The sequence below is a fragment of the Hypanus sabinus genome, chromosome 9 (assembly GCF_030144855.1).
Source record: "Hypanus sabinus isolate sHypSab1 chromosome 9, sHypSab1.hap1, whole genome shotgun sequence".
Classification (NCBI taxonomy): Eukaryota; Metazoa; Chordata; class Chondrichthyes; order Myliobatiformes; family Dasyatidae; genus Hypanus; species Hypanus sabinus.
In genome coordinates, this window is record NC_082714.1 from 31,601,476 (window position 1) to 31,614,130 (window position 12,655).

The window sequence follows — 12,655 nt, forward strand, 5'->3', positions numbered from 1 at the left end:
AACAAACGATTAACTTAACCGGAAGTCAGCTGCTATGCAGCAGTTTGAACAGTTCTTAAAGCGATAATGCGAAAACAGTTCCCAGAAGTAGTAATGCGAAAGTCCAAAGTTTTACCCAGTCGCTTGGGAGAGGCTTTATTTCCCGTACTTAAATCCTTTCCACGTTGTTACTGCTGATCCCAGCCGGAGTATGTTATTTCCCGGAGGATTTACAGTCGAAGGAAATAAAACGGCTTAAAGGCACTGACCTTTCCTTGGCGAAACTCTGCAACCAACTCTTTCTGCTCTCTTTTGGCAAAGCAGGAGTTAACACGGACACAGGTTACTAATTCCTTGTGTGAAGATTAAACAAAGGTCAAATCTGCTTCACCATCGACATTAACTTTCCCAATCCTTTGGGATTTCTGAACTCCTTTAAAATCTTCACTCTCCACGGACTGGACTGGTAGTATTGGAGCGGAACTGCCGGCAATAACCTTTGAGACTTAAGGCAGAAAATAAAACTCCACTTTTAAATAAAACTGCGTCATACATCAAAATACGCAGCAACGTGGAGTCACTAGTGAAATCAACCACTGACTGCCCTGCGTCACAGGGAGGGGTTCTCCTTTTATACCCTGTTGAAAAAACTATCACATGACCTCTCACTGGCGGGAAAATTACGTCACTCCCACACCACAAGACCATTACCTCATGTCCAGCATAGCCTCAATTACATCACGGTCACATGACAGGTACAAGATACCCACGGGTACCTAACAGGATTAACACAAATGCAATAGGCTAAAATGCTTCCAATATCACAAATGCCCTATAAATCTATGAATTAAAGGATCATGCAATATAAATATAAAAGTTGCAGATTTTAACTGGCAGAAGGTTTTTACATAAAGTTAAGCCATATAATCTACACAATATAAATCAAGTAAACTTAAGAGTTTTTGAAAAGATATTTAAGATAGAAATTTACTTATCAATGAAAACTTTGTTATTTTAAGATTTAAACCTTTTGACATAGTCCTAAAATATTAAACATAATTCCAACAGTACTGACTGTGCTCTTGGGATTCTCAATCATTCTCTTGGAAAAATGTTTCATCTCTTCTTTGAGTCGTTTAATATCAGAGTCTTGCAGTTCCATTTTATCCTTTTCCTGTCCTAGGTCATTTAGCAAAGTAGAAACCATTTCCTCTGTTTGGACTTTTTGATCTTGAATGTCCTGCACCACAGTGTGTAATCTTGCTAACCTAAAGAAATACACAGCTCATTTCAACAGAATAAAATTGAAATAGGCACCTGGGATTTAAAGTCACAAAAGATTCTAAAAAGAAACGCTTTACAGAAATGTAAGTATTTTATTGAAATTTACTTGAATCAAAGCCAGGCAATATAATGAAAATATTCATTGATAATAATCTAAAATTATATAACCCATTGTTTCCTAAACTTATCTGTTGAGCTCTCTCCAACCAGGCAAAGGAGTATGATATGATTTTAATATAAACAGTTATGTGAATAGCTCAAAAATATGTCTGGGGACAGTGAAAATATGTGGCAACAGTAACAAAGTGAAATCTGAGGATTATAAGAAAGGCCTCATGGGACTGTGATATTACAGCGATTATGGGAAGACAATTGAAAGTTGGACAGGACTGGCAACTCATGAGTTCTGAAATATCGATGTTTCTGATATGATGAGATGGAAGTGAGAGAGGAGGAGAGTTGCACCATTTGATTAGTAGAACATCATGGCAGCACTTAGTCAGATACCTTAGGGAAACACTCAGGTAGAATTTAAGGAAAAATTAATTTTAGGACATGTATAACATGCACAACACTGACCACCTCAAGACCTACAAAATGGAGTGGAAGTAAGTCATCCTCATTAACGAGGGACTACCTAAGAATTAGTAAACTCTACAATGTCAAATTTTAATACCCTATCAGAAAGTGCATTTCTAAAATTAGAGTCATTTCCTTCATTTTAACAACTATATTATCATGTCACTATAATTAAGGGCTGGATGCATGCTACAAAATCAATTTATGGGTAAAGTCCCATTTTATAGACTTGAACAGCAATTTAAGTTTCAACTTTAGTTCAGTACAGAGTGATTGTTGCATTATTATATTTAAGCTTGTGCTTAATAAACATTTAAGAATTGCTCTCTCAAAGTTACTTTCTTCACATCATTCTCACCTGCTCTCAAAATCATTTCTTTGTCTTTTCATTTTTTCTTCCAAACCAGTGACAATTAGATCTAACTGTTTTGTTTGATTTAGTAATGTAACAATTGACAGTTTTTCAGAGTAAAGCGTCCCTTCCGCTTCCTTTAAGCGTGACACAATCTTCGAAATCATGCTGTTGCTTGCTTCAATATTGTCCATAATAGCTGACCATGAGCTATTCTGTTCTTGGAAGTTGGGAGCTTCAATTCCTGTATGTCCGAGCTCATTTTGAAGTTTTATAATCTCCTTTTGCAAGGAGTAATTTGCTACTTCTACTGATTTCACTCTGGATTCCAACAGTTTTGTACTTTTTCTGTTATCGGGTAGAGACTCTGCCTGAAGGGGAGGCAGCTCATTCTTGGCATGGGCATTGCGCCCTTGTTTAGCTCCGTAATTCTGTTCCTCTCTGTTTGGATTTGACATGCAGATATTAGGGAGGACAACCTGAGGAATATCTTCATCAGACAATCTAAAAAGATATTTAAAAGTCACCTTAAAAGGCAGTTGCTTATAATCTCTTAAACGTTTTGAAAGGAGGCACAAAATTGTATTTACTGCTTACTACACATGAATTAATAAATGGTTGTTGTGAATGCTTTTCTATTAACTTGTGAATGCATTCCAATGAAAGTGTAAATTAAATGTGCTCTATTCCAATTTAAATAAAATAAACTCACAATTCTAGCTGTAGTTGTATTATGAAAAGCATGTATTTTTTATTATGGCAATCTATGTTTCACAGTAAAGTTTCTTCTAAACTCATTACAGTATAAAACATTATGAGGGCAAATTAGGCAGCACAGCGATGAGGCTGCTAAAGCTGCTACCTAACAACTCCAGAGAACTGGGCTCAATCCTGACCACAGTTGCACCTGTGTGAAATTCACATTTTCCTGTGAAAACACATAGTTCTCACCAAGTACTCAGGTCTCCTCCCACGTCCCAATGTTGTCTTCATAAATTAGCTGACCAATATAAATTTTCCCTTAATATTGTTAAGTGACAAAATAGGAGAATAATTTGCAATGGTAAGGGAAATAAGGGAAAGGGTTTTGGAGCTGATGCAGTTTCCTGAGTTATAAGAAGATAGTTAATATTTGAGACTATAATCAAGTTTACTAAAGCATTGTGATCTTAACATTAAATGAAACCAATGATCAACGTGTGAGAAAAATGCTGAACATGAAAATACAGCTTCTAATGCAAATAATTTAGTTTCTTTACTATTAAGATGCAAGGATTGTATTATACATTGGTTGTATTATTTTCAGAAAATGCTTTCTCATCTTGCAATCTCCCTCATTTATATTTCAACTACTAAAATACAAAGTTTGCATGCATAAATTTCATCACATCTATTGTTTCTAATCCCATGCACTATTCATCAGTTAAGAGGTTTAACCAATTTAACTAAACTCCTGATCAACACTGACTGGAAGAAATGCAACTGAACCACTACTTCTGAAAGTCTGTAAGGACTTTTCGGAGCCCTGAAAGAAGAAGAAAGTTGAAGGATAGGTGTTGCACCTCGTGCACTTTCTGGGAAGTGGTTGGCCAAGATGGAAAAGCAGAAAGTCAGAAAGGCATCAGCTCCTTTGTAATGCTGAAGAGGCAGACGAGAGCTCGGTACGGCGCAACGCCGTTTACTGCAGCAAGTGGTGCATTTGTCATCACTTGCCAGAGGGAAGTCGCTCATTGCCCTGGTGACCGGCTAATAGTGGGCTTCAAACTGTGCTAAGTGCTCTTGTTACACGAGCAGTACAGCCAGTTTACCTGCTGCCACTCCTTCCAGATCTCACCTCCGTCTGCCCGGCGTCACAATAGATCTCGAGAGGCTTGCGGATTTGCGAGAGCACGCCCCCAGGCGGCCTGTCCAAGCAGCTGCAAGTGACGGCGTCGATCACAGCGCTTCGGAGCGGCGTGCTTGCAAATCAAATGACTGCAAATCAAATGACTGCAAATCTCATTTCCTTTAAAAAAAACTTTTAGGTTTTGTTTCCACCATATTCTCCTAAACCTTCGAGAAAATTATTTTTCTTCGGTTAGGTCTTTATCCCTTGGAATTTAGAAGATTGAGAGGAGATTTGATAGAAATATACAATATTATGAGGGGTATAGATAGGGTAAATGCATGCAGGCTTTTTTTCCACTGAGGTTGGGTAGGACATCTATAGGTCATGGGTTAAGGGTGAAAGGTAAGAAGTTTCAAGGGAACATGAGGGGAAACTTCTTCACTCAGAGGGTTGTGAGAACATCCAATAAGCTGCCAGCACAATTTCAACATTTAAGTGAAGATTGGATAGGTACATGAAGGGCTATGGTCCTGGTGCAAGTCAATGGGAGTAGGCAGTTTAAATAGTTCAGTATGGACGAGAAGGACCGAAGGGCCTGTTTCCGTGCTGTACTTTTCTATGTCTCTGTGAAGTTAGAATGTCATTTCATTATGTTTTTCAACTAGTTTTCTCGTTATTTGTTCATTTGTGCACTTGCAAGACTACTATTTGTTACCATGTCATTACTCTTGCATTACTCACTGCTGAAGGCATAAACAATTTTGAATCCATTGTGTTGCTGTGGGCCTGGAGACACATGTATCCAGATTGAAGAATTAGAAAAGAACACCAAGTTATTGGCTTTACCACTAATCTGTTGATCTACACACACATACACTCACAGTGGATTCTGGTTAACTGGGCCATCAGCAATCAGTACAGCCACTTATTTGGGACAACTCTTAAAGAATGAAAAGTTATTTAGAAAGTAGCTGGGATTCCCTTTGTTTATCTGGGATGCTATGCTACGTAATTGGAGCAGGTGACCATTGCCAGTTTCTAACTAACATCAGTTGTCTGTGATTTTAAAAAGCAGTGTTTCGTTCACTGTGGTTTCAAGCATTCAGGCTGGGAGTGAAAATAAAACTATTTCAGTACTTCAACATTTAGAAGCTACAAAGAGTTTGAAGGTATTAACAATCATCTTGAATGTTATAATGAAAATAAAGATTTGGAGGATGAAATCATCAAAACCATTGCATGAAGGCAGTCCATTATCTACACTAGGTTCCTACGCTGATTTGTTCATTTACAGTCAATCAAAAGAATACGGCCACAAACATCTGATGAATTCTTCTGTTGATAATTATTAAATAATGTGCAGTTTTCTAGTACTGTAGTAGTCTTCATAGTGTTCTATTTGTTCTGTACTTCATTTAAATATATAACTTGTCCATCAGCAAAATGATAGTCTATCTTTTTTTAAATACTTTTCATTATTTCAATGAAATTTCAGCTAATTGAGGCAGGATGGAATACGCAGTTGTGATTCTTGATCAAACTCCAATCATGGATTGTAAAATTTCAAACTGTAAAGGATTTAGTCAACTGTCCCAACTCAGACTTAAAAACAAACACATGAACACAAAAGAATAGATCAAGAACTTAAACATTTATTTGTACATGAAACAAAATTCACATACACCCTGAAATTCATGAGCACAAAGATACATTAAAACTTGACAGAAAATACTTAAATAGAACCTAATGACTAATGTACGTTAATGCTTCACTCATACGACCATCAAAATAATAACGGTTTAGATGTTTATACAGCAGAATAAGATTAAAATGTAAGTAAAATACAAGTCACTATAAAAGGAAGAGCACTGATTAGTTATAAAAGATCTAAGTTTGCAAAACATTTTGGTGGTTAGTATAACACTTTTTTGCTTGTGTCCATTGTGTTGCTATCATTTATTATTTTATCAATTCTGTGACATAGCAAGTTAATTTTATTTAATCTTGTGTTAAGTGAGGTGCACATATCAAGTTTGCTACAGCAAAAATTGCTTCAGATCAACATGATCACAGCTAAACCCAAAATTTTACCACTCATTTTACCACTGCACAATTACATCTTCTACTACAGAATTCGGTCAAAATCCTTTAAAAAATTCACTCTAGAAAATTCATTTGTCATTCCCTTGCACTTTTAACAGCTTTTGATTTAAGAGTTTTATGAACTACAAAGTTGTATAATAGAAGTGAAGATGTAATGATTAAAATTGTAAATATAAATAAAACACAATAAACAAAACTGAAAAACTTACATTGTGCTCAGGGTGAAGAGTGGCTTTACGTAAACACAATACACTTTCCAGTGGCCATCCATACCTGTGACAAATCTCTCAGAATTTAGATTACGATCTGCTCCCATCTGATCAGCAAAGCTGTGGAAGATTCTTGGTAGGCTATTGTCTTTAGTAGCTGCAGTGCAATTCCAGCTTGGTCCAAGTATGTCTTTTTTTAGATTCTGCTGTTCATTTTTAGACTGCCCTACATATTCATGGCTGGAAAAACAGGTACACCTACGTGGGGTGATACACTAGAACTTACAGCATAGAGTTATGCAAGAATATAACTGCATACATAGAACTCTCATTTAGCTGTCCTTTAGCAAGGTGCGCTTACAAGATAATTCCGTTCTGTTGGCCATACTTCACAGATACCTCTGTAGCTGGGAAGCAAGTGGAAACCATCTTCGCACCTAAGCATGGAGAGCCAGCTGTTATTTAAGTAGTTGTTCGTCACCACCTCTTACTTGACTAAGTAGCAGCAAAAATTTATGAAATTAAGACAAACTCCCAAGACAAAAGTTCCAATTCCACTATTCATACAGGAGATCCATTATACATGTATTGTGCATACTTAATTCCCAAGTCCTAAAGTTCACAATGATCCAGAAAGAACAGCAGGAAACTGTGCAAGGCAAACATTTGTTCTAGTTAAAAATATACAACAGTGCAATTTTATGTTATAACATTACAGTGCAAATGATCAATTCTGGCACACTATGGTAGGCCTCCAGAAAATATCCTGGTGCGTGAGGCTCCATTCACATGAAGTGCAAAAGAATGGTGGCTGCATAAAAATGTTTTAACTAGAATTTTTCAAAAGTTAAAATTCCAGTAGGTCAGAGTCTCTGAAGAAATGCATGCCATGAAATCACGTTTGTGCCATTTCAAGTTCCTCCAGTTGTCCTTTATGCAAACGATATCTTGCAAGATCTTTTCTGGTAACAATTCCAATTACCTGCATGCAAAAATATTTTTCAAATCAATTTTGGCATAATATCAGCTAATTAATAAAAACTTCTGATAAAGCTTGGTTTGAATTATAGACAGCATTTTTCTGGAAGATATTTTAGAAAATTCTGTTACAACACCATTTCCTTAATATTAAATTGTAATTTTCTTTGGCTAGTAAAATTGACATCAGGATTTAGATGTTGTCTAAATGCTGGTCTCTTACATGAACATTTTTTTTTAAATGTCTTCCTACAACTTATTTCCTAATTAATGGGCAAACAGAATGCAACAATATTTTCCTCAAATCTTAATTGCTTAAGAAATGTGTATGTTGGAAAAAATATTTGAATAGACATACAATTAACAAATAAGTTCATTATTTCACAGATGACACACTAAAACAACTTAAACAAGCAATGCATTAAGACTTATCTAAATCTGCAAGTTATATTTTTTCATGCTGGGTGGCAAACTGTGATTTCAAATTAAAATAAAAGATCAATTCATCTGTGGAGATCTTCAATGGGAACTTCCAAAAGCCATTGGGAGGATTTGTTTGAGATCCTTGCACTGTGGGAAGATTTACTATGTCATAAGGGAAATGATCTATGAAGGCCAGAATGAGCCTTGCCCACAAAAGTAGTAAATGTAACTGACAGGTGACTCAAGAGACTGCACATGCAAGAATCTGGTGCAACAGAAGCGGTGCGAGGAACTCAGCAGCGTCCGCGGAGAGTAATATAGTCAATGCTCTAGTTCAAGGTCCTTCACCTGGAGAAGGGGAGATAGTCAGTGTAAAAAGGAGGAAGGAAGGAATAGACCGAGAACCAGCAGGTGATAGGTGGACACCAATGAGGAGCTGATAGGCAGATCAGAGCAGGAATGATGGAAAACTATTAAAAAGAGGATGGTGGGGCATGGAACATAGGGAGGGAGGTAACTAAGGGAACCAGTGGGAAAAGTGCATGGATAATGGACTAATGGAGGGGGAAAAGGTGATGGAGGGAAACACAAAGTAATGGGGCCATTTGGATCAGAGAGAGAGAGAAATAGAAAATAAAAGGAAAACTAGGGGTAAAAGGATAGATAGGAATGTTTACTGGAAGCTTGAGCATTCAATGTTCAGTTTGGAAACTGCCCAGGCAGAATATAGGCATTGCTTTTCTATTTTATGTTTGGCTGTAACCTGACAGTGGAGGAGGCCACGATAGACCAATATAACTGACAGCCAGTTGCATTTTAAGCCTAGATATTGTCTGAATCATCAAATATTTAAGTGAATGTTTGAACCAATGAGATTCAAGAAGTTTTTGAAAACTTAAAAATTGAAACCCTTCTCCATCAAAAATACATCACATGCATTTAAAATTACTTTAGTACTTTCAAAACCTGCATAATGAAACAATTAGAGATTTTAAATGTATTTGGCAAATTAATAACCACATTTTTAAATTGCATTTAAATATTTTTAAATTACATTGAAGTATATTTAAGGTAGCCTCTATCATTTTCTCCCTTCCATTCAAATCAGTGGAAAAAGACCCATCACATCTTCTTTGATTGCACACAAAATTTTAGGATGCTTGCCGAAGTTGCTTATCTCACTTTACAGGTTTTTAGGGTAGTAACACTGCATACTACCTGCTACCAATTCATTCACAGCACCCGTGTTCTACATTCACACAGAATGGAAGAAATCCCATTGTTGTGAATGAAAATGTTAATGGTCTATCCCACAAAATCCAGGTCAATAATTTGCTATTATACTCTCATTATTGCTTCCTCAACCTGATTAATGTTTGTGTTCAAGTCACTGCATTTAAAAAACTTCTCTCCCTTGAAAGCTCTTTCTGCATCTAATCATTAAGATGTTTTAAAAATCTTCCTCCGTTCACATAAATGTAAAGGCAGGATTTAGCTATATATCTCTTCAAGCACATCCCACAATCAGTATCCTGGCTGAGTTGATCACGGCCTCAACTCCATTTACTGCCTATATCCATTACCATAATTAATATAAAATTCTACAATCCCTAGCTTGAATACATTCAATAACTCAACTTCCACTGCTCTCTGGTGTACAGATTTTGAAAGGTTCACATTTGTGTTAAGTGGATTATTCCTTTTTGTAAACATTTGTCCATCACAATCTTGTATGTTTTACTAAGTTCACTTCCCATTCTTCTGAATTCCAACAATCAAGGACCCATTTTGCTCAATCATTCTTTGTAGGATAATCCCTTCACTTCAGTATCTCCCTCTTTAAATAAGGAAACCAAAATTATATGCAGTATTCCAAGTGTAGATTCAACAACACTATACATTTCTGACAATACTTCCCTACTTTTGAATTCAATTCCCTTTGCAATTAAGACCAATATACCATTCAACCTCCTAATTAATTACTGGACCTGCACACCAGCTTTACGCAGGTGACAGAGAAGGGACGTGCTCAGACCGATGGTTTGAGATGTGTCTATTTTAATGCAAGAAGTGTCATGAATAAAGCAGATGAGATCAGCACTTGGAACAATGATGCTGTGGCCATTACAAAGACTTGGATGGCAGGAATGGCTACTTCAAGTGCCAGGCTTTAGATGTTTCAGAAAGGACAGGGAGGGAGCAAAAGAAACATAGAAAGTAGGTGCAGGAGTAGGCCATTCGGCCCTTTGAGCCTGCACCATCATTCAGTATGATCATGGCTGATCATCCAACTCAGAACCCTGTACCTGCTTTCTCTCCATACCCCCGATCCCTTTAGCCACAAGGGCCATATCTAAATTGCTCTTAAATATAGCCAATGAACTGGCCTCAACTGTTTCCTGTGGCAGAGAATTCCACAGATTCACCACTCTCTGTGTGAAGAAGTTTTTCCTCATCTCAGTCTTAAAAGGCTTCCCCTTTATCCTTAAACTGTGACCCCTCGTTCTGGACTTCCCCAACATTGGAAGCAATCTTCCTGCATCTAGCCCGTCCAATCCCTTTAGAATTTTATACATTTCAATAAGATCCCCCCTCAATCTTCTAAATTCCAGTGAGTATAAGCCTAGTCGATCCAGTCTTTCTTCATATGAAAGTCCTGCCATCCCAGGAATCAATCTGGTGAACCTTCTCTGTACTCCTTCTATGGCAAGAATGTCTTTCCTCAGATTAGGGGACCAAAACTGCACACAATATTCTAGGTGCGGTCTCACCAAGGCCTTGTACAACTGCAGTAGAACCTCCCGGCTCCTGTACTCAAATCCTTTTGCTATGAATGCCAACATACCATTTGCCTTTTTCACCGCCTGCTGTACCTGTATGCCCACCTTCATTGACTGGTGTACAATGTCACCCAGGTCTTGTTGCACCTCCCCTTTTCCTAATCGGCCACCATTCAGATAATAATCTGTTTTCCTGTTCTTGCAACCAAAGTGGATAACCTCACATTTATCCACATTAAATTGCATCTGCCATCAATCTGCCCACTCACCTAACCTATCCAAGTCACCCTGCATCCTCTTAGCATCCTCCTCACAGTTAACACCGCCGCCCAGCTTCGTGTCATCCGCAAACTTGGAGATGCTGTATTTAATTCCCTCGTCTAAATCATTAATATATATTGTAAACAACTGGGGTCCCAGCACTGAGCCTTGTGGTACCCCACCAGTCACTGCCTACCATTCTGAAAAGGTCCCATTTACTCCCACTCTTTGCTTCCTGTCTACCAACCAATTCTGTATCCACATCAATACCATACCCCCAATGCCGTGTGCTTCAAGTTTGCACACTAATCTCCTGTGTGGGACCTTGTCAAAAGCCTTTTGAAAATCTAAATATACCACATCCACTGGCTCTCCCCTATCCACTCTACTAGTTACATCTTCAAAAAATTCTATAAGATTCGTCAGACATGATTTTCCGTTCAAAAATCCATGCTGACTTTGTCCAATGATTTCACCTCTTTCCAAATGTGCTGTTATCACATCTTTGATAACCGACACTAGCATTTTCCCCACCACTGATGTCAGACTAACCGGTCTATGATTCCCCGATTTTTCTCTTCCTCCTTTTTTAAAAAGTGGGGTTACATTAGCCACCCTCCAATCCTCAGGAACTAATCCAGAATCTAAGGAGTTTTGAAAAATTATCACTAATGCATCCACTATTTCTTGGGCCACTTCCTTAAGCACTCTAGGATGCCATCTGGCCCTGGGGATTTATCTGCCTTTAATCCCTTCAATTTACCCAACACCACTTCCCTACTAACATGGATTTCCCTCAGTTCCTCCATCTCACTAGACCCTCGGTCCCCTACTATTTCCGGAAGATTATTTATGTCCTGCTTAGTGAAGACAGAACCAAAGTAGTTATTCAATTGGTCTATCATGTCCTTGTTCCCCATGATCAATTCACCTGTTTCTGACTGTAAAGGACCTACATTTGTCTTGACCAATCTTGTTCTTTTCACGTATCTATAAAAGCTTTTACAGTCAGTTTTTATGTTCCCTGCCAGCTTTCTGTCATAATCTTTTTTTTTCCTTTCCTAATTAAGCTCTTTGTCCTCCTCTGCTGGACTCTGAATTTCTCCCAGTCCTCAGGTGTGCCACTTTTTCAGGCTAATTTATATGTTTCTTCTTTGGACTTAATACTATCCCTAATTTCCCTTGTCAGCCACGGGTGCACTACCTTCCCTGGTTTATTCTTTTGCCAAACTGGGATGAACAATTGTTGTAGTTCATCCATGCAATCTTTAAATGCTTGCCATTGCATATCCACCGTCAACCTCAAAAGAGGTGGGGTGTGGCACTGTTGATCAGAGATAGTGTCACAGCTGCAGAAAAGGAAGAAGTCATAGAGGGGTTGTCTGCAGTCTCTGTGAGTGGAAGTTAGGAATAGGAAGGGGTCAATAACTACTGGGTGTTTTTTTTATAGATGACCCAATAGTAACAGGGACATTGAGGAGCAGATAGGGAGACAGATTCTGGAAAGGAGTAATAATAACAGGATTGTTGTAGTGGGAGATTTTAATTTCCCAAATACTGATTGGCATCTCCCTACAGTGAGGGGTTTAAATGGGGTAGAGTTTGTTAGGTGTGTTCAGGAAGGTTTCTTGACACAATATGTAGATAAGCCTACAAGAGGAGAAGCTGTACTTGATCTGGTATTGGGAAATGAACCTGGTCAGGTGTCAGATCTCTCAACGGGAGAGCATTTTGGAGATAATGATCACAATTTTATCTCCTTTACTATAGCATTGGAGAGGGAGAGGCACAGACAAGTTAGGAAAACATTTAATTGCATTAAGGGGAAATATGAGGGTATCAGGCAGGAACTTGGAAGCATAAATTGGAAACAGATGTT

At 37.9% G+C, this 12,655-nt stretch overlaps 1 protein-coding gene across 1 annotated transcript in view; it reads right to left on the reverse strand.

The window, feature by feature from the left end:
* Positions 1 to 5,653: 5,653 nt before the first annotated feature.
* The window catches only part of clcn7 (chloride channel 7), a 73,913-nt gene continuing 66,911 nt past the window's right edge, over positions 5,654 to 12,655 (reverse strand). Inside the window, exon 25 of the mRNA XM_059979418.1 lies at positions 5,654 to 7,316. Within this exon, the coding sequence (XP_059835401.1) occupies positions 7,230 to 7,316 (87 nt within the window). The 3' untranslated portion in view covers positions 5,654 to 7,229. The remainder of the gene's footprint in view (positions 7,317 to 12,655) is intronic.